Raw genomic sequence first — 27,852 nt, forward strand, 5'->3', positions numbered from 1 at the left:
AGAGGGCGAGAGAGAGAGAGAGAGAGAGAGAGAGAGGGGATATAGGACGGGCATCACACGGAGGTCTGGCTGCACACTGGTCTGGTCTGGTCGGGATCCCGCTTCAGACGCAGCAGGTCAGTAAACCTCGGGGGGGGGGGGGGGGGTACCGATGTGCTTATTTATTTTGGCTTTGTGGACGAGACTTCGTCCCCGGTGATGCTGGGTTGATGTGATGAGGAGTGAGGCGGCGCGCACGGGTTTTGTTTTTTTTCTTTAGGCGTGAACTGCTGGCACGCGCGCAAACACACACACTCTCTCTCACACACACACACACACACACACACACTGCGGGCGACAGGCGGGCAGGTATCCGCATGCTGCTTTCTGTCTAAATATTACGGTTTCATGTCTGGCGCCCCGGTGCTCCGCCGAGGCGCGCCGCGGATGACGCCCCCGTCCCCCCATGTGTGACCGGCAGGGAGGAAGAGGAGGTTGCAGCTTCTCCGTTGCTGTTGCTCGGTGCCGGTGGCGGATGGGGAAGCCTGAATTATTAACGGCAGCAGCCGCTGATGTGATGGAGGCCGGACGATTGTGTTGCTGCAGCATCTTGAAATTAAATGTGTGTGTGTGTGTGTGTGTGTGTGTGTGTGTGTGTGTGTGAGAGAGAGAGAGAGAGAGAGTGTGTGTGTGTGAAGGGTGTGAGGCGCAAACACGTCTGCCCAGCCAATCAGTGTCTCTCGGCTTTACTGCACATTTAAAGGACGATTCCCCTCAAAGCTGTTGCGCCTCCAGGAATCAGGAGTCGCTGAGTTCGGTTGTGCGACATTCGATTACGGAGCCTGTACTCGCGTGGGTCTGTTGACCAGGACTCTGCCGTTAAAGTCCCGGTTTTATTGTTTTTATTGGTGTGTTTTCTTCTGGCACATGAAGGAGACGTGTCTGGGATTCAGGGCAGCATCAGAAAATATTGTTATACAATATAATTATAGTTATATCAACATATAAATATATACATCTATATATCAAATATAGTTATATCATAACGTCCTGGATGTGTGAGTGTGGGTGGGTTGAGTCCAACATGTGCAGCTGTTTTGGTCTCGTGTCAATAAAAGGGACAATGTAGACAAGCACATTAAAACACGTGTGACATCAGCAGCAGCGTCTTTGATTCTCGACCCTCGTCGGTCCCAAGATGAAGCGACAGGACATGAGCTTCACTTGCAGACACTCAGAGAGTGAAGTTATATCAGTGTGGTAAAACTGATCTGAAGTCTGCTGCCAGGTGCGAGCAACTCAAGAACATCAAACCCTGGTTGATGCACAGGCATGTTCTGAGCAGCTGCACCGTGTGGAGGCCGCAGTTTCAGTCCGGGAAAGCAGCAGCCGTGTGAACACAAACACGCGTCCACGTCTGGACGAGAGACAGGGAAAAAAAGATGCAGATGATGAACGCAGCTCCGTGTTCTCTGCCTCGATCGGGGGTTCGTGGTAAAACTGCGCAGCCTCTTAGCGTTGGTGTTGTCTGGAGGAACGCTGCAGCCTCAGGGGCAGGAGATGTCAGAACCCTGAGAGTGACTGACAGAAGCTCCTCGCCATCTTCATCAGCAAATCAGCAGGCAGCAGCTGGTGATGATGACACAGCTTCAGCATCAGGACGTTCACCAGGCACGCAGCACCCGGCGGCGATGCTCTTCATCCTTCCTCCAGGCCGGAGGAGAGAAGTCAGGGATCTGAAAATGTGCAGCGAAATCCAAGAGTTGACGATGCGTGAGGCTGGAACCGGAGCGCTCGTGTGTTAGCAGGATGCTTCAATAAAAACGCGGTGGAGGCCTCTGAGTGAACGCAGCGAGTCTGGAGGAGTTGTTTCCTCCCTGAAAGGTTGACGCTGCACCAGGAACCTCAGCCTGCAGCTCAGCAGCACTTTGACCCAGCTCCCTACACACTGGTTCCATGAGTTCCGCTGGCTCGGAAATGTTCTCACGCTGATGGCGCCGTAGCAGCACAGTGTTCCGACTACATCAGGCCGTGTGGATATTCTGGAGCTTCCCTCCCAGTATGGTTGGGTCTGTCCTGTGTTCTGTAGTGAGTCTAGATGCTGGATCTTGATCCTCTCCTGCTGCGTACGGCTGTTCTGGTCTGGTGACCTTTAATGCGAACCTCCGTCACGGGCCGCTGCCTTTGTGTGGTCGATTCACGCTGCTCCTTTACTCCCAGCAACAGCGAGCCAGTAGAACCAGTAGAGCATCAACAGCCAGAGCAGATATTAACTGGTTCGTTTGGTGGCGCTGTGTTGACTTCAGATGTAAGCGAGGAGACGAGTGAGTGGCTGGACCTCAGCAGAGAGCCTGGCGCGGCCCAGCAGATGAAGAAAGCTCAGTTACGGTGAAACCTCTCTCTTTGTGCTGAGCCGTTGGAGTGACTTACAACAAACAACTGGCGACGCCATGACGCTGAGTCCATCCGAGAATGAATCTGTGCTTCGATGTGTCTGTCCACAGGGTTACAATCAAACAAGTTTTAAAATGATAGTTTTCTGAATGGAGTTTGGTTCCTCCTGTCACCTGGCTGACATGTTGGCCAACACTGCGACACTGTTCACACCTGCACCCGGAATCCTGACCACTGCTGGATGGTTTTTATAAACCAACTGATGGAAACACACTGCATTCACGTTTCCTTTGTTGCTAAATTTCCAGTTTGTGTAAAATTGGCTTGACAGTGACATGGAAGGCCTGTGGAACAGCAGGGAGACGAGGCGCTGCTGTGAGCTGCTCCTCATTCATCACTCCAAGCCCTCCAGTTGTTGTTTTCTCACACACAGCATTCTGCCTTTTCTTTTCCTAAAGTTTGTATTTCCGGCTTTTTGTAAGCTCCAAATCTCTGTGGAACAGATAAATGAAGCGCTGCTTTCATTCGAGAAAATGACGCCCGTGATCGTAATCCAGGAAGGAATTGCTTTTCCATTGCGAGGTGATTAGGAGGAAAACAGAGCTCGAATGTAATTTGTTGGTTACAGTGTGTGTGTGTGTGTGTGTGTGTGTGTGTGTGTGTGTGTGTTGTCATGCGTTCACTCTGCAGGAACTTCAGGGAATTCACAAGATGCATTATTTATATCCAACTGTGCACTGACTACCTTCCATTAGGCTGCCAGGAGTTCTTTATCCAGACGGAATCTTCAGTCTTTGTCTTATCCTCTTTATTTAGGTTGCTGCTAAATTTCACTCGGAATAATGAAAATGTCGCGTGTCTGCTGTGCGTGTGGACACGCCCACTGCTGAGTTGATTTACTGCCTTTTGCTGCTCGTGGTGATATAAAAAATTTAAGTTGCAGGGGAAATGCTAAGCCTCACGGGAATCTGAGGAAGGCCTCAGGCTTCTCAGCAGGACAGGAAGTTCCCCAGCAGCAAGATGGCTGCCACCTCTTGTCCCACAGAGATGCAGTCACATGATGGGTTATGCTTTCATTCAGGGTTGGGGGTTCAGCTTGGGGTTGACCCTGGCGCCCTCACGTCTGGATTCTAAGGTCAATTCAGTCTACGTTGATTTCTGTTTAGCTTCATTTGACCAAAAGTGACCAGGAACTATTTGTCCCAGAACTAAAACGGTCCATTTGGCTGATTGTTATTGAGGTTTCAACGGCGTTCTGAAGACCAGTTAATTAAGTTAATTAGTCCAGTGATGGCTGGACCTGCTCTGCTCCGTCTCGTTATTGGTCGCTGCGCCAGGTTCCTGCTGGCTGTCGTGTTCATCGACCTGCGCCTCAACCTTTCCTCATAGTCTCCTTGGTGAGTAGCAGCAACTGCAGCTGGTTTGTGGACTTCAACATGGCGCCTGAGCCTGCAATGAACCAACCACAAACGTTTGAGCAGGAACAAGAACATAAACACTCAGCGGCATCAGAGACGAGTGTTTGGCGTGTGGAGAGTTCAGCCCCCGACGAAGGCTCCATCGCTGTGAGCAGAGTCACCAGCTCCCTTATCATCCACAGGTCACACACACACATGGAGGGTGAAGCTCTGACTTATGACAGAAGCTAATTCGGAGCTGGGGGGGGCTACCGCTTTGTTCGGGGTCAAAGCTCCCCTGCACCGCCTCCTGCTGATTATGAGCAGACTTCATTCAACCTTTTACTCCTCTTTTTTTTCTTGCGACCTTTCAGTTGATGACAGAAGTCGGCCTCCATGTTTGCGAGGTCTGCCTCCTAGTGGTTCGCGGTACCTCAGACCCTTCCGGGGGGGGTCAGACCCTGCAGGGGGAGCCCAGGGGGGTCTCCATCTGTCCTTGCCTGCGAGGGTTCCTGTGCAGATAAAAAGTGGTCAACATCCTTTGACTCCTTCTCAAGCCGAGGCCCTCACCTGGGATGTCTTCCTCTGTTGTTTGCCTCTCGAGGGTTCGTGGCCAAAGATTCTGACATTTATGGCTTTTTAATGACCACTCAGATGTTAAACAGCCTTGAGAGGGATGAAGGTCAGGCTGTCCTCCCTTCCCGCTAAAAACAAATAACAGTTAGAGCACCAATGTCCAGTGAGTCCTGAGCCGCGTGTCAGCAGCGCCGGTAGAACAGATGTTACCAGCTGTGCCTTCGCTGCTGGCTCCTCCCTCTTGAACTCAGCTGAAGTCAGCAGCCCGCGTGTTGTTGCTTTCTTCCCCCTCAGCTGTAGACGAAGCAGAGCTGCCGTTGCCCCAGCAGCAACACTTCGGCAGCTGTTGCCGCGGGTCACCGCGTTTGCCAACCACAGGGGTGTCCTGGCTGACTCGGGACAGACACCAGTGGCGGCGACGGCATGAACGCTGATGAAGTTGCTTTGACCTGAGATGATACACGAAGTGGTTACAGAGAAACCCGAGCAGAGATGAGAGGGGAAACAATAAGCAACACTGACAATAATTCTGTGAATCAGTGGATCAATCAAAAATTCAATGGAAAATGGATTTCCAAGGCTGAAAGATCTCATTTCTACTTCCAGTGCTGCTGCACACATCGCATCACTTCAGCTTCAAATTCATCGTTCAGACCTGAGGAATCTATCATCCAACATGCAGTACAGTGATTTCAGACGCACGCATCAACACATCCAAGCTTCCAGGATCTCAGCAACAGTTGTTGTTCCATCACGTCCAGAAACGCGGCTCATCAGCTGCTGGCAGGGTCGTCCCACACCCCCAACCTGAGCCAGCTCCCGTAATCCCAAACACCGCGACTCAGAGGAGGCCGCGCCTGCTCCAACGCTCGCCTGAGTTCCTCTACACTGTTGTGTGCTGCTTTCGTGAGTCTCCGCAGCAGCGAGGACTCCGATTTCGCCTTTGATGACACGGCGTTCATCAAGGATGCATCGCAAAGTCGCATCGTGGACGACTTTTCATTTTAACGCTCTTAACCGTCAGTGAAGATGAGAGATAGCGAGTGTCGCCTGATAACGTCACACCCAAAATATGTCTGTTGCAGAGTCGGGAACAGGGTGAAAAGGTCATGGGAGAAAGTTCTGCTAGGTCGCGTTACACGAGACATTGTAGTGGCGGAGGCTTGGGTGAAGTCCTGCGTCCTCTCCGCCTCCTGTGAGACTCCCGGCCCTCTGGGCGCTGATCAGCTGAGACTCGTCTGCTTCGGACTCCCAACCAGTCGCTGCAGAGCCCCAGAGCTCCGTGTTTACTGCTAATCATCATTGTTCCTGCTGTCACATCCACTTTGTCGAGGATGTCGAGAGCCATATTGAGCGTAACTTGATTACATCCTCCACCCTCCCGCCTGCCGCCCTGCTCACACACTCACACGATGATGACGAATCGCTGGTATTTAGGTGATTCTCCATCTGGACTCACAGGGGTTGAACGATGCTCCACAAAGTATTTCACGCCTGGAAAGTTGAACAGCAAGTTTATGCGAAGGTTGTTTGGTTCGTCTTTTCCTGTGAAAATGCCGCATATTCACACCACAGCTGGTCGGAGAGCGGTCAGGACAGCGTAGAAGGTTAATAACATCATTGGTAACTCACTGTAAGTGAGGTAAACGTTTGGAATAATCGGCATGTTGACTCCAAGGTGCCGGCAGGTCTCAGTTCTGGGTTCTGTTGTTGTTCTGCAGATCTTCATCTCCCACATTCATCCATCTCAGCACCGGAGCAGTTGGCAGGCGTAGCAAAGCTCCCACCCACACATCACCGCCGCCCACCCTCCCAGCTTGCTGCTGGCCACTTACCACAGCCCTCTTCACCCTGACCCAGTAGGCCTGGTGGGGGGGGGGGGGGGGGGGTGTGCTTGCTAAGTGCTTCCTGACAGAATCACTAGAGAAAGAAAAACACAGCATTACAGCTCCTTTATTTACGTACCCTGAATCTTCTCCATCACTGGTCTCTGTCCTGGATCCTGAATACCGGATGCTAGATCCTGGATTCTAGATCCTGGTTGCTGGAACCTGATGACTTGTTTAAATCAGCGTCATGTTTGGAGAGAGCAGGTGTCTCATGTACATCTCTTCCTCATCCCTTCTGCGGACCACTACATGTCTCCTGCTGGTTATGCTAAAACTTTACAGCTAACAACATCAAAAGTGCACAAACACATCTGTTTGCTGGCTGGAGCGCATCACCAGATCAACCCTGCTCTTCTGTCTTCATCTGTAAACTCAGTCGTGCACCGACGCTGATACAGAGGCATCGAGCACAGAGGGAAGGTTTGTTTTAGCTCAGGTTTGCTGTTGTTAGCCGTCAGTCTCCATTAGCTTTAAGCTAAACACACGTGTCGGGCTCTTCCTGCGTTCTGGAGTCACATTGAGGTGATGAGGGAAAACATCCGCAGCATGAGACACCTGTGTGTCTTCAACCCAAACCACGTTCTCCCAATGACAACCAAGACAGGGTTTTCTTTGTCTAACCCTCAACAGATGTTAGCCGTTTCGCCACAGTGTTAAACATGAATTTACATCATTGAATTTATCGTCAAAAAGCTGTTGTCAGTCAAAAACGAAAAGCTCCAGTGTCTAGAAGGCCGTGTTGTTGAGTATTCATGTCTCTGGCGCCAAAGAATCCTACGGTGACCTTTTGTTGTCAGTGGTTCCGGGTTTTTTTGGCACATGTCCTGCCATCACCACGTACCCCCATCAGTGCCACGTCTGAACAGAACTGAGCCGTGTCGTGGCCTCGTGGTGCTGTAGACAGTTGATGTGTCTTTGTGATTGGGTGAAGAGCCGCTGACCTCAAAAAGCAGGAGCGCGCGAGCGGAGCAGACGCTGAGCGAGGAGCAACCACTCAGCTCGGCATGCATTATGTAGCTTTTGTTTCTCCGAGGAGTCGCGGCCTGTAAAACAGAGTGAGACCGAGCAGTGCCGCACAGCTTGCTATGATTAATTCATCGTCGTCATCGTCTTCGTCGTCTTGCTCCCCCTAAAGTTGCCTCAGCCACAGCGTCACGCAGCAGGGTTCATGATCTCGCAGTCTGGAGTCGCCCCTCGGCTCTGAGGTCGCATCCCCTTCATGGGCGATGAAATATCAACGTTTCACTCCACTTTTTGCAAACACAAACTGGCTTTTAAACTTTGAAGAGCATCTCGAGGAAACGTGGCATCTCTCAGTAACCTTTAAGCTCCATGTTTTTCTCCTGAATGTGACGCCATTTTTCCATTGTTGCTGCTGTTGGTCTTCTCTGGCCTTCAAGTCCAGCAGCAGAGTTATTGGATACGATTGATTCATCGACTGGTCAGAAATGGTGGCACAATCTGTAACTGCAGAGAGAACCAGGCCAGTGCTGCACTGGGTCAAAGAAATGAAAATATGTCCATTTAAAAAGTTAAATAAATCAGGTGATCATCAAGGATGAGGGGCAAACCTCACTGGAGGCACTGAATCAAATGCAAGTTTTAATAACTGAAGCACTGAGCTAGAAACATGACGCCTGCTTCCAAAGCTTCTCCACTGTCATGAGCGTCTCAGAAACTGCAAAATGGTGATCGGTTCCACAAACCCTCAGTTGTTTGGTCCAGTAAATAACTGCCGAGGACGCGTAGATTCAGCCAAAGTCAATAACACATAGTGAAGAACAATAATAGCTGGTGTTAGAACAGGAGCTGACAGCAGGAGCCTGAGCACCCCCTTCAGCGGCTTCACGGCTCCGTCAGGTGATGTGGGGGGGCTCAGGTGGAGCAGGTGCTGATTGCAGCTCTCATCACGTGACTTGTAGATGCCGATAGGGTTTCTGTCGCAATGTCCCCCAGTAAAACTCCGCTGTCAGCGTCAACAGGAACTTGTCATATCACAGGTTTCTGGTCCAGTTTGGCGTCCTGGATATTTGTGGCGGCGGGTCTCGCTCAGACTTTCCGTTTCGTCAACGTGATGTTGACATCATGGACGACAAGCATTTCCATATTTAAATGACAAGCGTTTGAAGGAGGGAGGGAGGGCCAGACATGCCACCAGGGCTTCCCTCGATCTCTGCGTCTTTCCTCTCCTTCGCCTCAGACTTCTCTTCTTCTGCCCATCTCATCTTCCTTTACTCCATCCTTTCTCCATGTCATCTTCATTTTCAAACAGCAGCCATCATCGTGTTGTGTTCACTGACCTGGTTTGAGAAGGTTGCTCTGGTCTTCCTGGTGGAGCGCCCTTCTCGTGGCGGCGGCGTGGTCAACCATCACCTGCTGTCAGGGTTTAGTCTGCACGCCTTCTGTCGCTCCGCCATGTTCTCTTCGAAAGGCCTCTCCCTCTGAAGACGCAGCGCTGCTCATCGGGGCAACAGGCACCTCCATCAGTGGAGGCCGACGCATGAACAACATCACATGGGAAACAACGGCTGCAGGAAACGCCGGACTGTCACCAGTTTCTTTGTTTCTGATGAAAAGCGAAGGAGCTTCACCCATCGAGGTCTCGTGTTTTTCTTCTCTTTTGGTTTGTTTTGGGTTTTTTGCATCATGTGATTTCAGCGTCGGGACGTCGCCTCAGAACTTGAGACCAAACCTGACATCAGAGTCAGAAATCAAAGTCAGAATTCTGAAATCGGAGGGGAAGTGTTTTCTGGTCCCGAGACCTGCCTCAGCATCCCTCTCTCCTTCATTTCCTCTTTACTTTTCCTCTCTGTCTCTTTCCTGAACCTCACTCTCTTTTCCTTCACTCTTTCATCTTTCACATTTTTCTTTTTTTATCCACTTACCATCTTCCTTTTCTCCCATCCATCTATCCTCCATTCCTCTCCCTTTATCTGTCCTAATTTCTCTTTGTTATCCTCCCTCTCTCTTCATGTCAGCCCCCCATCCTTTCGTTTCCCTTTCTCCTCCTTCAGCCACCCAACCGCAAGACAAATGGACAAATGCCTGGATGGTGATGTATAGCCTGCTTCCTCCCCCTCCATCCTCCACCGCCTGAGGAGAGGAGGGGGAGGGCTGCAGCTACAAATATAATTTGATGGTGTGTGTGTGTGTGTGTGTGTGTGTGTGTGTGTGTGTGTGTGTGTGTGCGTGCGCGCGCACGTGTGTGTGCACATCTTCATTTGGATCCATTTCTGCGCATTTTCGAGATTTTCAGTGACAACAGATTCACTGCTGTCAGATTCACTGGTCTTGATGCGATTGCTCACTGATTTTTTCACGCTACATCTCCTGATCCTTCGTCCAGGGCGGGAGGATTCCCTACCTCTCTACCTCCCTCCTTCCCTCCCTCCAACGGTCAGAGAGTCGCCTCCACCAGTCTGCCCATTTACTTAATAGGAAATACGTCAAATTGTTTCTTCAAGATTGTCGTTCCTGTCCAAACTGATCAAAACTTCCGGATCTATTCAGGAACAAGATGTATTTCTGGCAGCAGAAACTGAAATTTGCAAAAAACCAGTCGGTGGGTAAGATGAATGAAACAGGCGTCCCAAACAATTAAAGTATCATAAATGTGAGCAGCAGGGAGAGATGCCCTCTATAGAACAAGGCAAAGCAAGAAATGAGACCTCCATGTTTGGTGCTAGCAGAACTTTGAGGGAATGAGTCCACAAACCTGGACGAAGGCTCGCCTCCAAGTCGCTGGGCTCTGAAATCAGGACTGTGGTTAAGAAGCTGAGGACATTTTAATGATTTCACTAAACTGACAGGACTCATCACGCACATCCAGCGTGACCAGGCGGCTGAAGTAGGCGTACGAGCTACAAACACCGCGGAGGCGTAGTTACACCTGGTGGAGGAAGTAGCACCACCTAGTGTTCATCTTGATGCTGCCACATCCTGATAATTACGTAACCGTCATAGATAAATGGATGGATGGGTGGATGATAAGTGACATTCTGCAGTAAAATACCAGCAGATAAATGTCAAGCGACCAGCGGCGTCTTGCGTCCCTTCTGGTTTTGAGGTGAAGGTGTCAGCATCTTTGGTCTGGTTGATTCTTTTGTCTTCGGGCTGAGAGGGTTCTCTGAAAATGTCAGCGGCCGGTGGTCTTCCATCGTGTTTATTTAGCGGAGAAGCTTTAGGTGCTTCACGCCGGTCACACTCCAGGCGTGGCTGAAACCGCTTCTATGTGCCTTGAGTTCTGTTTATTCTTTTGCGTTTACAAAGAAGGAACATTTACAAAAGTGACTGCCAATAAAATGACCAGGAACTACGTTTACACGAGCTACAATAAACTACATTTCCCATGAAAGTAAATCGATTCGTGAACCCGCTAAACTCGTTCCTGTGTCACCGCGACGGTGCTACACTGCCTCTTTATCTGCAAATTAGCAAGAATACAAAGATAAGAAGCAGCTGACATGAGCGAAGCGTGTTCGTCTAATAAAGAGCAGGAAGGTAACAGACCAGCTGCAGGGGATAATAATCCCTGATGCATGTATGCAGCAAAGAGGGTTCAGCCTGTGTAAATAACCTGCTTGTTTGTTTAGCAGCCTGAACGGCGGCTGAGTGTCGTGACGCGGCGCTGGATCGATTTCTCTGTTTGTCCTCTGAACAGATGGGCGAGTGAACACACCGCACTGTCGCCGCTAATTGCTCCATTAATTACCTGAAAGACGACACGCCGCTTCACCTGTAGACACCTGCTTCTCACCGCCCTCCCTCGCTCGCTTTGTTTTCCTTTGTTTCCTCGGTTTCTTGTTCTCCTTCGGTTTCATCGGTTCTCCTAAAACCAGGGAAAGAACAAAGTACAGTCGTAGTGATTTCAACTGGAATCAATCTGTCAATCAAGTGGTTCTGTGTTTGTTCTGGAGAAGTCTCCTCCTGTCCAGGTCTATTATTGATTTATTTTTGTGTCACGCAAACCGACAGCTTATCAGCATCAAGGTCTTACCATGTGCCAATGACGTGCTAATCAATAATCAATAGTTTCGCCTTTTCTTTCAGGATTTTGAGATCAAGTTAACAAATGAACCACATTCTCAAGCTTCATCATGTCAGCGCTCACACGTGTTGTGTACGGTGCGATGGTTCAGGGTCGGCGTGACGCGGTCACATGCTCAGCATTCACAGTTAAACGGATCTTGAGTCGACGTCAGCCTACGAACTGGTGTCGCGTGAAAACACCTCCTATGTTCCTTCTCGTTAGAATGATTAGAATTCTGTTTATGTAGGTTAAAGATAAAAGAGGACGGAAGGAAGGTGGAAGCTGTCGCAGCGGCGCTACAGGAGAAATCTGGCTTCACATTCAGTCGTGCAGGTTGGATTTGCAGCTCAGGACAACAGGTTTTCTAAGAGAAACGAGGAGGGGAAAAAAAGGTGAAAAGAAAAGAGAGAAACAGATGGCGAGAGAGACCAACAGTCGCGGGGGTGAGAAAAATGTAGGCAGCGAGAATGAAAGAAGCAGATGGAAAGAGAGAACAGCACATGAGCACATTCATTCTCTCTCTCTCCTCACACAAAAAGCTGCATTCATGTTCTCCAGAAGCCTTTTGCTCCTCGAATCAATCGCTCCTCTTCACGCCAGATAGGCGCCGCCGTAACCAGGACGGAGGCTCAGCTGTTCACTCCACGTTTACTCAAATTGTTGTACGCGTTTTCCAAGCGACATGTCAGAGGAATTCATTTAAGCATTGATTATTTTATTACTAAAAACCCTAAAATGTCTTACAGGCTGCAGGTTATTGATCCCGCCAACAGCGACGTCACCACACTCGCTCGGGACATTTTCATCCACTCGTCTATGAAAGATGGTGACAGCAAAAAGGTGAAGAGGGGAAACAGAGAAGAAGAGCTGGGGTGTACCTAACAGCTTCTCAGGGGGGAAGTCAGACAGGGGGGGTGTGACAGGCGTGCTGGTGTGTTTTGGACCTCACACACATCTGGAGCAAAAAAGGAACGCTCATTGACTTCCATAAAGCATATTGATCCATTATTGAAATGCACACGAGCCTCCAGTGAGCTGCGGACCCTCCAGAGTCGCTCGGTCCCTTTGTAAAGGAGAAAAATTAAATGGGATCATGTAACCCTCCTCTTCCTGCCAGCCTGAGCTGAGGGAATAATTTATCACAAGTTGCATGAATAAATAATGACGTCGGGCCGTGAAGTCACTGCCTTGCAGATGTGAGCGTGAGGGCCCGGCGTTAGCAGCTCATCACTAATTCAGCGACTCCTCATAAATGTGTTTTCAGTCTTTTCTGAGTTTTGCAGCGTGAATTTCCACAGAAGAAGAAGTCCTCATTCAGACTAAACAGGTGCCTCCTTGCTTTCCTTTGGTTGGAACCACATCCGATTCCCCTTCTTGACTCACGTTTGATTCCAAGCTGCTCAAACACACGACAGAACCACGTATTCTGGGTTGATTTGTGGTTCTATGGACGAACTCCGAACTAAAGGTTCTTCTTCACATATATAGGTAGGTAATTAAGTAGTGTTGTAGCATAAATTCAGTGTTTTTGCTGTCCGGTTCTGACCCGTAGAGAGAGCATGATTGGGCTGTGTTGGTGCTGACGGATGGAGGCGCGTCTTTGAGGCTAACCTGGTGTGAAACAGCTCCTGTCAGGGATCAGTCTCGGTCCATTTGTCCAGCTCAGAGTATCGATTTTCCCATTCACATTCAGCTGAAGGTCCCCTGGGTCATCTCATCAAGTACTCAGTGTGTGTGTGTGTGTGTGTGTGTGTGTGTGTGTGTGTGTTCAGACTGGAGAAGTCAGAACCGCAGCGCACACACATAGGATGTGAGGAGACTCTGCAACCTTCCTGGGTTGAAGCCTCCTCATGAGTGTCGTGAGCCTGGTAGTCCAGGAAGGTGGAAGAATTATGGAACAACACGTCGCCGAATCACCTTTGACAAGGTGACATTCTTCCATTCCATTCATGTTCATGTTGGCTGGCTTGGGGGCGTCGGGCCTCACCAGGCAGCTGCGACTGACAGCAGCTTCGTTGGTGACTGAAAGAAGAATTCAACAAAGATGGAGACCGTCAGGTCGATCCGATATCCCATCTCTTGTACAGCGGAGCGCCATAACCTGCCGCCGCTGCCACCGCCGAGATCTTCTCCAGAAACCAGAGGCCTGAACGTCTGATTATGTAAGAGCATATCAGTGGGCGGCGGCGTTGGGCTGGAAGCTGAAGCAGCTCTCCAGCGTATGGAACTTCTCCTTCCTGATAGCGGCAGAGCTTTAAAACCTTACATAACCCCCCCTTTCACACAAATATACCGTACAATCACTGACAACAGCACCCAAGGGCAACCTTCAATCTCCCCTCCCCCAGCAGCAAACCATTTCCTTCCACCCTTTCTTCTTCTCCTTCTTTCTTTAATTTCATAATCCAGGCGCTGGCAGCGGTCCGTGACGTGGGATAATGTTATCAGGGCCGGGCAGGACGGCGCGCTGATCCTATCCAGTTAATTGGAAGTTGTTTCTGAGTTTCTCGGACGGAGACGAGGATGGGAGCGGCTCTGGAACATGAGTCTGTCAACATCACATGTTCCTGACAGGCGAAGGAAACGTGTTAGAGGAGAGGAAGAATGGGAAGGAAGAAAATAGGATGGTGGAGGATGACAGCTCCATTAACGGGGAAGCTGGCTCCACGACGCCATCGCACCACCACGCCACCGCGCGCAGCGTTTTCTAATGATAGAGAAAACAGGAGACAGTTGCTGTCGGCCCATTTCCTCAGGTTTCACTTTCGAGGACGAAGCCAGCTGGACTCTGACACTGGGGTTCTCAACTGGTGGGTAGCGACCACAGATTGAGACATTGGAGGGTTGCAGAGGTGTGTGGGGGAGAATTTATGGGACTCGTTCACACCGAAGTTCTGAGGCTGTGCTTTCATTTTAAGGACACGCTTTATTCCCATGATGCAGTGCACGACTGAAGTTGTGTGGCATCGCTCCTAAACCGCACCCATAGTTCACATGGCAAAAGAAACAAATACGACAAGACGTGGTGAGCTGGAGATGCTTGATGCTCAGATGATGCTGGAAGCTTGAATGCAACCATTAGCTAAGCTAATATTAGCCTAAGGAGCTACACCTGGGTCACATGACCTCAAGGTCACCACTAAGCTTCAGGCTTCTTGTGTTTCCCCTGATGACCTTTAATGACCTCCATGACCTCTGCAGGCTCCTCTAGACTCTTGTTAGCAACCCAGGTTTTTAAGACTCCACCACTCCAACATCCACCAGTCTGGTGTTTACTGGTGGATCTGATGTAGAACTGAACCTCCACCATCCACCGGTCTGGTGTTTACTGGTGGATCTGATGGAGAACTGAACCTCCACCATCCACCGGTCTGGTGTTTACTGGTGGATCTGATGGAGAACTGAACCTCCACCATCCACCGGTCTGGTGTTTACTGGTGGATCTGATGTAGACCTGAACCTCCAACATCCACCGGTCTGGTGTTTACTGGTGGATCTGATGTAGAACTGAACCTCCACCATCCTACAGTCTGGTGTTTACTGGTGGATCTGATGGAGAACTGAACCTCCACCATCCACCAGTCTGGTGTTTACTGGTGGATCTGATGTAGAACTGAACCTCCACCATCCACCAGTCTGGTGTTTACTGGTGGATCTGATGTAGAACTGAACCTCCAACATCCACCGGTCTGGTGTTTACTGGTGGATCTGATGTAGAACTGAACCTCCAACATCCACCGGTCTGGTGTTTACTGGTGGATCTGATGTAGAACTGAACCTCCACCATCCACCGGTCTGGTGTTTACTGGTGGATCTGATGGAGAACTGAACCTCCACCATCCACCGGTCTGGTGTTTACTGGTGGATCTGATGGAGAACTGAACCTCCACCATCCACCGGTCTGGTGTTTACTGGTGGATCTGATGTAGACCTGAACCTCCAACATCCACCGGTCTGGTGTTTACTGGTGGATCTGATGTAGAACTGAACCTCCAACATCCACCGGTCTGGTGTTTACTGGTGGATCTGATGTAGAACTGAACCTCCACCATCCTACAGTCTGGTGTTTACTGGTGGATCTGATGGAGAACTGAACCTCCACCATCCACCAGTCTGGTGTTTACTGGTGGATCTGATGTAGAACTGAACCTCCACCATCCACCAGTCTGGTGTTTACTGGTGGATCTGATGTAGAACTGAACCTCCAACATCCACCGGTCTGGTGTTTACTGGTGGATCTGATGTAGAACTGAACCTCCACCATCCACCGGTCTGGTGTTTACTGGTGGATCTGATGTAGAACTGAACCTCCACCATCCACCGGTCTGGTGTTTACTGGTGGATCTGATGTAGAACTGAACCTCCACCATCCACCGGTCTGGTGTTTACTGGTGGATCTGATGTAGAACTGAACCTCCACCATCCACCACCTTTGTTCCACAAGTCTAACTTACTTGCTAGGTTTACTGCTCAGCTCTATACGGAACCGTTCACACGTGTGGGTGTGAGCTACAAATCAGAGAGAACAGCAAAGGCAAACATCAGGATGGATGATTTATGCATCGATGCAGAACTGCAATACTCCTGAGAACGCGGCCGAGTCCTCAGTCTGAGTTTAAGTCGGCCTGGAACAGAGGATGAGTGGAATAATTGTTGACACGTGTTGTTAAGAGCTTTGTGTGCGAGTGTGTGTTTGTGTGTTTGATTACCTTTCGGAGGCGTGAATAGAAAAGCAGGAAATCTACCAGTTCCGCTCCATAAACAGATGAAAGAAACCTTCGTTTGTTGTCGACAGCCAATCGGGTTTCTTTGTTTTGGCGTCAACGTGACATTCGATGATGCTGTCAGGAGCCTCACGGTCGATGAGACGACTCGTCAGGTGAAAGAATGTCTCTCAGAGAGTGGATCCGTGGTCATCGACAGCGTCGATGGCGGCAGAGAACACGTATGTTTTTGAGCGAAAGCGGATTTCATCAAGTTGTAAAGTATGGAGCGAAGGTGTGAGGTGATTGATACGGGAAAAAAAGTATACGGCATCCACCAGAGAATGTTTATCTGAAGTTCAGTTTTGATGAAAACAAGTTCTCATCGAACCAGAAAAACAGAACAAACTTCAGATTCTTTTTTCAGAAAATGGGTTTTAAATTATTTAAAGCATCATAACAATACCTTTTTTCATGTAATCCCTGGAACGTTGAATGATTCCTTTGTTGTAACAGGAAGTACGAGCAGTTCAACATTTAGTCTTGTAGACGCACCAGTCAGTGACATCAGCAGCGACTGTCATACTGGGTTGAAGTCTCCGTACCTCTGAACTCAGGAAAAGAATTTTGTCCTCCTATGGATGGTGGAATGAAAGGATAATAAACCTGGAAGAAGAGAGGAGTACAGAGCTACGTGCTGCGTTCCTGCTCTCATTTAATTCAGCAAAACTTTATTGGATATCTTATTTACTGTTGTCGTGGTTTTTGTGCTCCTGTGGCTTTGTTTTGACTCTACGTGTAGGCGGTCACATCTCACATGAAGAGAAGTACATCATAGAACTATCGTGTGTGTGTGTGTGTGTGTGTGTGTGTGTGTGTGTGTGTGTGTGTGTGTGTGTGTGGCCTGGCTTTCTCTTATCATTACACAAACAGACTCAAGGACATGCTAATGGAATAAAGGAGGGATGTTGTTCTCATAGAAGGACATCTGGAAGGCGAGGACACACACACACACACACACACACACACTCACTACTCTATTGACATTAAACCCTGATCTCTGGCTGTCAGGCTCTCAGATTCCCGTCTGATGCTGTTGGAACACTCCTTTATGGGTTTTTGTGGTTTCTGGTCAACAGAGGAATTAGCTCCACCCCTTCCCTCCACCTCTGTATACAGATATGTGACCTCCTATAGCTTCATCTGTACTGATGCTTCATGCATCATTGTATCGCACCATAATCTGGTCTCAAATTAGCGTGGAGACCTGGGTCCTGTGCTCTGTTGTTGCCGGTCCACCACAGGTCGACCCACCAGTGACGGTTAGCAGGTTTTAACCCCTTAATCTTGTATTCTGACCACATGCAGAACCAGCCAACAAGGTTCTGATGCTCCCTTCATCGGCCAAGAGTCTCCAGGGGATTGGACTCGAGCTCCAGTCGGGTCTGATTCTCCCTCTGCTGCTGATTACTGACTCGGTAACGAGGAGACAGTGGCGCTTCAAGAGAAACGTGCTGGGACGGACACAAACACATTCAGAAATTGAGTTTCTCACTGAATGAGACCTGAAGCTCTCATAAAAATCAAATTGCCACGATTTGATGGAGACTGCAGTTGAAACGGGCTGTTAATAATAAGAGTTTCCATTCACTACGTGATCACGGCGGCCTGGTGGGCACAGTTGCTGAGTCGTGGCAGCAGACTTGTGTTCATCGTTGTCCCAATGAAACGCCCCAGACGTCCTGAAGGCGAGCTTCTTCTTGAGAGCGTCGCTTCAGCTGCAGTCACACATCAGGCCAGCGTGTTGCAAGGATGGAAACATGGGAAGCTCCTGAAACGGAGGCTGTGGGCTTGACATGAAATATTCATGAGAACATATAGATGTGACGCTTCCTTACAAGAGCGTCTGTGCTCAACGGTTTGGGTGGATGTAAGCCGATTTCCTCCGCCCCCTGCCTCCATGTTGGCCGTGTGTCATCGATGCATCAAATGAAATGTTGTTTTATTCACCGTGAAATATTAATGAGCAGTAGAGGAAGACTGATGCGTCTTGATTTACAGACACACGAGTTGGCATCGACCTGTGACCTCCACAGTCAGTCCTATCTGCTGCGCAGCGCCAGATGTATGATGGTCCTGCTGTTGTATCCGGTGTCAAATGACATCACGGATGAAATTACACACCTCATGATCCTCGCACCTTTCTGATGTCCTCCTTTTATGAAGTAAAACAGCAGTTTGGAAGTTTTTAGGTTTTTGGGGGGTGAACTTTAGACAGTAAAGACTGAGTGTGCATTACGAACACTGTTGACCACAGAATGGAAAACAAGGGCCCTCGTGATGCATTCAGGTGCACCTTGTAAACTACGTACAGGCCAGATGTGTATTTGAATTTTATCATTGGAGAAAAGTCCACCATATTTGAGAAACACTGTAAGGTTCAGTGAGTTTACGTACCTGAAGCACCAATCACTGTCAGCCACCACAGCTGACTTGTGACATCAGCAGCAGCAGCATGATGTCATCACGGGGAACACCTGCCTGGTTATGGCTTTTACTCTCAACGCTCTTACATTCATGCAGTTCGCTCAAAACAAGCGTGGAAGAGAAAACTCACCTGGCGTGAACCTGATTTCCAGTCGTTCCACATCTGTGAAAGACAGCAGCCTCGTAGTGACTCGACCTGGTCCAATAACGCCTCGTTCTGTCGTCTCTCAGGTCCAGCAGGAAGTTGTGAAGACCTTCGGCATCTCGACAGAGGACGGGGACGTGAGTTGGATCGAGACCCCAGAGACCCGGGCTCAGAGGCTACATGCTCAGCTCTCTTTGACTCTGAGAAGGACATCAGCACCAACCAGGAGGAGCCATGGATTTTGTGATGAAACAAGCTTTAGGTGGTGAGTACTCAGATGAACCCCTCGTCCTGTGAACATGAAGATAACAATCAATCAATCAATCAATCAATCAACGTGGCTGCCAAAACAAGTTGTTTGGTTTCTAGAGGGGCTCGTATGATTTAGCCCCGAACCTGCGAACCCTGTTGCTCAGAAGGTTAATTAAGTAATTAAAGGTCATCTTTGTCAGTATTTTAGTTGGAATTTTTCCCCCCCAAAAAAATCATAAAATGACAAGAAAGTGATGAAAGACCTCGTGTGTCACGTCAACGACAGAGGACACATCGAGGTATGGACTGAATTTAGCGTGCTAACCAGCTCGCCTGGGCCGTCCCATCATGCGGGACTCATTCCTGCTGCTGTCCACTTTACATGTGGCACCAGGTCACGCTGTGGAGAACACGCGTGTAAATCCTTCTCCATCTGGTTTCAAGTGGGCACAAGTATACTGGTGAAGTATACTGGTGGAACTGGATCATCCACGGGCTTCAGTTCTGTCACTGAAGAACTCTCAGGGTGGCCAGAAACTCTTGAGAGTCTTGGTTCTGGTTGTCATCTGTGCCGCGGGGGACTGGTGACCAGTAAGAGCAGGATTAAGAAGGCTGAGTGAATGTTCTTGTGAGTGAGGGGCCCCCAGGGGCCAGAGGTCAACGTCTCCTTAAATCAAGCCTCTCATCTTGTTTCAGAAGACCAGCGGCCATTTTTCCCTTCCAGCTCCGCCTGCTCTCCCCCTCCTCCCGCCGCTCATCTCCTGACTCCCTCACTGTGGCCTTCCCTTAAATGTTCTTCTCCTTTTACTACTTTGCTTCCTTTGTTGTGTTTCTCATTTTCTCTCTAAAATTGCCAGCTTGATCGTTTATCCAGCAAATCAGCTGGAGAAGACGCTGGCGCAGAGGGACGGCTCAGCTTCGACAAAAACAACACAGGAGATCAATTTAGGCCGCTTTAGATCTCCAGCGAGATGATGTCAAGCATGGCGATGGGCGTGTGACACGATCCGTGTGTGTGTGTGTAGATTAGATGTTCAGAAACACCTTTAGAACTTGGCGGTGGGTCACTGTGAAGACTGAGAGGTTACCATGGCGAGGAGGCAGCCATGTTTGATATTTGACCCCAGGACAGGAACTTCTCTTGTTTGTGTCAGTTCTGGTAGGAGTAACAGTCGTAGAAGTCAACGATGGGCTTTGGCATCAATGCTGATATTTTATGCTGTCAACTCGTTGCTGTTTTTGGACTGAGAACCGAGCCGGACCTGCTGGGGTGAAAGAGGAAAGGCATTTTGTGACTCACTCTGACATCATCAACGATTCCACCAACCCCAACAACCGTATTTGTTCGGGGCTCAGACAATCCAGGGTGCTTCAGTCTGCTTCGCGGCTCCAGCGTCTGATCGATCCGGCAAACGAGGAACCCAACGAATCCAATTTCTAATTAAATCATCAGTAAACACAATCTGGCCTGCAGCTGGAATCTATCGCTCAGTCTGCGCCGACGAAACACTCACGAGGTGTCCGACCTATAATCCCATTACTGAAGCTGAGCGTGTGTGTGTGTGTGTGTGTGTGTTGCAGCTGGTGCCTCACTCACACAGCTAAATGAAATCCAACTGTATAAGGTTACACTGACAAAGAACGCAGTACTTTTTTTTACATTTATAACTGTCAGCAACTGAATTTGAGCTGCAGGAAATGAAAAGATGAAGATGAAGATTCCTAGATTGAGTCTGAAACTTTCCACTATGAACACAACAGTGTTCTTGTACCTGCTCCATGAACGCAGTACTTCTAAGACCAGGGGAAACACGACTCCTGATGAAAGTACCCAGGGACACAGAGCGTGTGACTCCGTTGATCCACCTGGACGATAAGCGGTGACAGATGTTCCTCCTCCACAAGTCCTCATCGCTGTCATCGACTCAGTTTTCCTCCTCTGACAGGAAATCAAACGTCTGGGCTTCACTCAGAATTCAGCTCCGAAACGATCGAGCGAGATCATGTCTGATCGGCGTGAACCGGTTCTGCCCCTTTCATTTCCTGTGCCGGCGTGTTGGGGATGAGGACGGTGCAATAACAGGAAGCCACACGCAGGTTAATTACACAACACGGTACACATCAGCGGGACTCCTGGACTCAAACCCGTGACTGGCTCTGGTGGCGGTGGGAGCTGGAGGCCGCCCCCGCTGCTGCCGGAGCGCCTGATGGATGCGGCTGGTTCTTCAGGCGCTCTTGTGACTCACGAGGGCGTAATCTGGGAGAAGGGCTCTCATCCATTATTTAAACGAGCTTCATTTTTCACATTAACAGACACCTTCCATCTGAGCGGCTGGAGGGAAGTCAATGGTCCGTTTCTCGTCTCCCTAATTTCCTGTCTGGTGGTCTGCTAACTTTCTATTTCCTGTCTTAGTTTTTCCTCGCACGTTCTGCGGTTCTCTTCTTGAACTGTCCCTGGATGCTCAGCAGACAGCAGAACCCCAGCAGGCAGGACGGCTGCAAAGATGAACGTGACAACGTCTCCTCTTCACGATGCCATTAAACGTCTTCATTGCAACTGTGGCAGCAGAAATAACCAGACCAAACAACCGCCACCTCATCCAAACCTTCAAACCAGTGGCTGATGTCATCCACGCCCCTCCCACACTTCTACTTTTTTTTAGTTTTTTAACCATTTCCTTTCAGATGAGAAGATGGAGACCCTTCTCTAGGGTGCTGGGACTCATGCTAGTTAGCTTAGCACAATGGAGGAAAGCAGTCTTTGCCTGCATTGATAATGGAGTGAGGGCCCAGGACCTGAACGAGCTGAACCAGAATCCACAGAGGAAGAACTGCAGGATTTGGAAGCTGAGCGGACGAGACAGAGTTATGCTAACACTTCCCATTCACTACCATTCGTTGTGCTAAGCTAACTAGCAGTCAGTTGCGTTCTCTGGGTCGGCTTGCACACAAAGGAGAGAATTATCCATCTCCTTGTTAGCAAAGATATGAGAAACGGCTCTACATGGGTTCCTCCTCAGATCTACGGTTCCAGGTCTCTGTTGCTGCGATGTGCTCGTCTGTTCCGGCACTGGAGGACTTGTGCTGTAACCATTGCTGCTCCGTTTCTCCGCCTCTTCAAATGAAGAGCTTTTGTGCATGGAAAGCCCATGTGGCCCACGGACACGCTGAATGAAGTAATGAGCGATTGAATGCACAATAAGTGGACTGAGGCCGTTTGAGCACTTAGCCGTGAATTGGCCACCTTTGTCCACTGAGCAAATCTATGAGCTCGCCTCTAATGGACTGTTGGAGGAGGTGGAGGAGGAAGATGGAGAAGGAGCAAAAGGACGGGAGGATGGAGCGATCCGAGCGGCACGGTGACACAGTGACAGAAACGAGGAGATGGATAACAGAGGAGACGGAGGGAGAGAAGGGACGGGGGCGGGTCGAGGAAGACCACCACCACCTTCTGTTAGGTAATAGAGTTTAGCTCCAACATGCAATTAAATAGAGGGAGAGGAGACGTTACGCTGGCTGGGGGAGGGGCACGGGAAGGGTGGAGATGCGGGGGGGGGGGCATCGACCTCAGGAGCGTTTCTTGAGATGGTCCCATTTCATTAACCCGCAGCCTCTCTACCGCCTACGTTTACAGCTCAGATGTCTCATTCAGCCTTTGCTCAGGAACACGTTTGGATGGACAAGCATGAGTATTAATACTCTATCAAGGAGTTGTGTGTGTGTGTGTGTGTGTGTGTGTGTGTGTTTCACGGGAACAAAGCAGCGTGTCATCCAGTGCATCGCTGGGGCTCATTGATGTATTTTTAGTAGTTTTTAGAGACAATGGAGAGCACAGAGGAAGCAGATGAACAGAAGCTGAGCTCCTCCAGCTGGAGGCTGAAAACACCTCCTCCACCTGAAACGTCACCAACCAGACGCCAGGTTCAGGTTTTACTTCCCTGTGATGCAACGTAACACTGAGGTCATCAAGAATCTCATAGAAACACCTCAGTAGTGGAGATTCTGAGATTAAAATCTGACAAAAAAAACATTTCCACTTTGTGTTTTCAGGGTTTATAAATCGGTGGAGGAAGGACATCTGAAGTGTCTTTCAGTGGAAGACTGGAACAGACTTGCTTTGAACAGAGCTAAGACTGTGGAGAAAATGTTGCATCGCCTCAATATTTTTTGTTTTCTGGAAAAAACACAATCACATTAAAGTCCCGTTTGTGCACGAACATCACACACACACACACACACACACACACACACACACACACACACAGCATCTTTACTATATGTGGTGTGTATTTGTGCTTCTCTAAACACTGACACGTCCACAGTGGACAGTCTGACCTTAACCCGGCTCCCCACTGAGTCCTGGGGAATATTTCACCACCAGCCTGGCCCCCCCACCCACTGAGTGGTAATTTATCATCTTCGGATTTGTTGCCACAACACACACACACACATCCTTGTACTTATATCTTTGTGAGGACTTTCATTGACCTAACACATTCCCTAGCCCCTCACCCTAAACCTCACCATCTCCACTGACTGCCTGACCCTTACCTTGACCCTAAACCTAACCAGAGCCTGACCCTAACCTTGACCCTAAACCTAACCAGAGCCTGACCCTAACCTTGACCCTAAACCGAACCAGAACCTGATTCTAAACTTGACGCCAAACCTAACCAGAACCTGACTCTAAACCTGACCCCAAACCGAACCAGAACCTGATTCTAAACTTGACCCCAAACCTAACCAGAACCTGATTCTAAACTTGACCCCAAACCGAACCAGAACCTGATTCTAAACCTGACCCCAAACCTAACCAGAACCTGACTCTAACCTTTTCCCTAAAACCAAGTCTTGACCTTCAAATGGCCCTTTGAAGATGTGAGGACCGGCTAAAATGTCCTCACTCTGTTGGTTAAATATGTATTCTAGTCCTCACTATGTAGCAAGTACAAGAACACACACACACACACACACACACCTTTACCCTGCTTCTTCTCAAACGTCCTCCGACTCGAATGTGGTCAAAGAAGCCTGATTTTATTGTCGCACAGCAGCAACGAGTGAGAGACAGAACGGTTTCATGACCTCATCCTCCAAAGTCAGTCACCAACCACCTGATTCTGCAGTTGTTGGGCTACTGAACGTTGCCATGGAAACACATCCCCATGTGACTTGTAGAGCAGATTACAAACTTAAGCCATCTAGATAATTTACCTCAGTAACTCAGCGCCAAGCACGTTTTCGACACCGAGGTCACCAGTGAACGTCGCAAACACGAACGATTCGCCTTCTGAGCGTGTCAACGCTCCCCGACTGACACAGATGAGGTCAGAGGCGCCGACTGTCACGGCAGAAACTCCCTTCACTCTTCTTCTAATTACTTCCTCGCTGGTGAAATGTGTTACGTCTGTATTCTGGTTTGGCAGCGCCCGAGGTCGATCAATACCCCGTTGATTTTCTCTCTGCTGGAGGATCCATAATTCATACACTCAGGTGGTCCTGTATTTATTATCCATCGGATGGAGGGAACAACAGCAGTATTGACAGGCCAGAGGGAGTCACGGACATCTAGAGGGCAGGTTCTGCAGAAGATGGAGGAGGCCGTTAGAAATGAAGGAGAAACTGGTGTGTTGGTGGTGGGTCGCGTTTGTCGTTTAAGGAGGCGTGAAAGCAGAGAAGCAGCCTGACCTCCCCAGAAGACCAAGCAGCTTCATGAACAAGCGCCATCTGGTGGCTAAAGGAATTACAAGCACATGACATCATAGTCACGAGACAGGAGGCAGGAGAAAATGATGTTGGACATAAAGAGAGAGACACAGGAAAAACTGATCTTTTAAGAGGAACGAAACTAGCTTAACTCCAGGTAGAGAGGGTTTCCCTCAAAATCCAAACCGCTGGCGCCTCACGGTGGCGGCACCGCCATTCAGCTTTGATAAACAATTAAGAGCGAAGGATGAAACCTGGAGTGGGGGGACAGATGGCCGTACCGGCTGGAGGGACGTGTGGTCCTCCGTCTCAGTCATTTGAAGCCTTTCCAACTGGCTCTTCCTCTTCCTCCTTCTTGTTTTCCAAGACGCCTTACGGATAATCGGGGAGCCCCGTCGCCACATAATCCTCAGAACTGCTGATGCACAGTTTCCTTGATGAATAAGACAGATGTGGATTTCCTCTCAGTCTAGTTGGGTTTTTAATGTAAAAACAGAATTTAAACAGGAAGAGTTTCTAGCTAGTTTTTGTTCTGTTTTTCCATTCTGATTCTTATTGTCGCCTGCAGCTTTCCTGGATCTCGGTACAGAGATCTGCCAGGAGTAAAAGGTCAATCGGTCTCCATTGTTATTTAAGATTAAATGTATTTATTTCAGGCATGCGTTGAGTGACTTTGTATTGAATGACCATGAACAGGACTCTACTGGTCACATCAGTACATTTTAAGTGGTCCCTGCTCACCTCAGTCCCTTGTGTCTCCTGTCCAGGGGCCACCAAAGACATGGGTAAGATGCTGGGAGGGGAGGAGGAGAAAGACCCAGACGCAGCCAAGAAGGAGGAGGAGCGGCAGGAGGCACTGAGGCAGCAGGAGGAGGAGAGGAAGGCCAAACACGCCCGCATGGAGGCCGAGAGGGAAAAAGTACGGCAGACCATCAGGGACAAGGTACGTTCCCATGGTGCACGTTCACATCTACGTCTGCGTTTACACCGAGTGTGTATGTAGTAAAACGATGCAAACAACTGGGAACGCACAGTTCAAGCAGGTGGTTCCTTATGTTCTGTCTCCGCCCTCTGTGCGTCCAGTACGGACTGAAGAAGAAGGAGGAGAAGGAAGCGGAGGAGAAAGCCGCCATGGAGCAGGCCTGCGAGGGGTCCCTGACACGTCCCAAGAAGGCAATCCCTCGAGGCTGCGGCGACGACGACGAGGAAGACGAGGAGAGCATCCTGGACACGGTCCTCAAGTTTCTGCCCGGACCCCTACAGGACATGTTCAAGAAGTAAAAACAACAACAACAAAAAAGAACCCTAAATTCAGGGTCCAGTCTGGTCCAGACCAGGCTGCAGGGCAAAGGGAGGAGGGGTCTCTGCCCGGGGGGCAGAATTGAAAATGATTTGCAAGCGCAGGGAGAAGAGACACTGGGGTAACTGGTTGGGGGGGTGGGGGGTTAGCAGAGGCGGGTTTCATTGTAGGCTTGGGGATCATCAGAAGCAAACTAGATTTGGGGGCGGGGGGTTCTTGCCAAACTGTTAGAGGCTCCACACTGCCTTTCTAGAGATCTTTGAGTTTTTTTCTACTCAACAATTGCGTCACGCAACGATTGCCGTTCGACCTGCCAACTCAGCACATCTCTTACAGTTAGTATTGTTTCTTTGTTTAGTTTGACACCGATGAAGATGTTCTGATTGGTCGATCAGAGGATCAATGGAGATCAGTGTTCCCTAAAAGACGGGCAGTGGACGCTTCAGAACGTGTCCTCTGGCCTCGGTGGTCCTTCCAATGGCACTGCCTGCCGTGGTTCCAGTAGATGGAGCAGGTTTGATTTCTCTTCAGAGGGCGTTTTCTACTTTTGTGAACCTGATGTAGATCTTTATATTGAAAAAAAAACAAAAAACAAATCTGCGTTTGAGTTTCTAGGACATGTGCCTTCATATCTTCTCCTCTAGCAGAGGAATTGTAAATGAGGGTTTCATTTTCGAACAGGTTTACAGTTACATGTCGGCATGAACACACGGATACACGTCTGGAATCACGTGTTTGACTCGAGCTTGGCTAGCTGGCATTTACGTGGGTGTCCAGAGGCTGCTGGTCAAACTTGGCCGCTTCAGACACGGTGTCGTAGAAGCTGCTTGGACTCCGTCAGCAGAGATTCTTGTGTGGCTGATCGATCCGACGAGTCGACGCCACGTGGCGTTGTTGTCAGTGCCCAGGCGAGTCGCGATGCTGGGAATTAAGTAAATCTGGCCATCTTGTGACGACCGCCCTGATACTCACACGAATGCGTGCAACGTTAGCTGCCTGCTTCAGTTGAGTGTTGCTAATTGGTTTGCATCGACAAGTTGTAGAATTAATCAGCAGCCGGAATTCACTCCTAACCAAGTCAACATTTCCTGTCAAGCAGCCACGCCCTCGCTGTTCATGACTGTTAGACATTAGTAGAATATTAATACACCGCTGCTTCCATGAGCGGGTGTTGGACCCGTAAAAGAATGGCGGTTCAGAGCAAAGCTGCAGCACCAAGGTTCCTGGAGCAGAACAAGGTGTCCCTAGAGAACCCAGTTCTAAGCCACGGCGGGACTTTTACTCATCATCACCTCTAACATCACGTCCGCGGTGGTGCCGGTACGGTTTTGGGTCGAGTTGTAGTTCAAATCAACCACTTCTGGAAATCCAAGGCCTCAAAACCATTTCAGACACATTCAGTTTTTTTGGTTGTTGGAGAGAATCGATCAATTGATTGATCGGTGTAAAGTCGTCACGATTGGACGGCATGTGGTCATAGACAATCAAAGCATTAGAGGAAAGTGGGAGGAGCCAGTTTGTTGTCATTTCCTGTCAACCATGACTGCTATTGAGTAACTTTGTTCAAATTAGTCAGATTTATTTTATCATTCAGAATGAATGCAAATGCCAGGCAGTGTCTGGTTTGTTTTAATTTCATTTCACTCATAAATTCATCTTCGCTGGAGTTTGAATTCGTCAACATTGAGACCAAAGAAATACTGGTGAGACCTTACGATTTCTTTTGTCACTGCCGAAACAAAACCCTGCTGGAGAAACACAGAAGCCGGTTGGGCGTGCGCACACATTCCAGATAACCACTGCTGAACAAAGACTGTACTCTTATTTACTAGAAAATGTTCAACTATTCATTAAAACGAGATGATTGACAGTCGACTCACTGCCTGAAGCTCTCACGTGGGGCTGAATATGCTGTGCATCTCTTGATCCCACAAAATATCAACTTAATTTGTCACGTAGCATTCAAGTAGAGGAAAAGGAAACCATCGATTTAGT

At 49.2% G+C, this 27,852-nt stretch overlaps 1 protein-coding gene across 3 annotated transcripts; it reads left to right on the forward strand.

Annotated features, from left to right (window-relative positions):
• Positions 1–17: 17 nt before the first annotated feature.
• Positions 18–25,973, forward strand: cplx2b (complexin 2b). Of its 3 annotated transcripts, none has more exons than XM_086222355.1 (4): positions 18–116; positions 18,686–18,864; positions 25,325–25,500; positions 25,641–25,973. In XM_086222355.1, the coding sequence occupies exons 2-4, from the start codon at positions 18,834–18,836 to the stop codon at positions 25,836–25,838; spliced, it is 405 nt and encodes a 134-aa protein (XP_086078481.1). In that variant the 5' UTR covers positions 18–116; positions 18,686–18,833; the 3' UTR covers positions 25,839–25,973. The 3 variants fall into 3 exon arrangements, with proteins under 3 accessions (XP_086078481.1, XP_086078483.1, XP_086078482.1); XM_086222357.1 differs by lacking the exon at positions 18–116 and adding an exon at positions 11,156–11,169; XM_086222356.1 differs by lacking the exon at positions 18–116 and adding an exon at positions 12,265–12,752.
• The last annotated feature ends 1,879 nt before the right edge of the window (positions 25,974–27,852 follow it).

The sequence above is a fragment of the Aulostomus chinensis genome, chromosome 13, assembly GCF_037954235.1.
Source record: "Aulostomus chinensis isolate RoL2024-O1b breed Wild chromosome 13, RoL_Achi_v1.0, whole genome shotgun sequence".
Taxonomy (NCBI): Eukaryota; Metazoa; Chordata; class Actinopteri; order Syngnathiformes; family Aulostomidae; genus Aulostomus; species Aulostomus chinensis.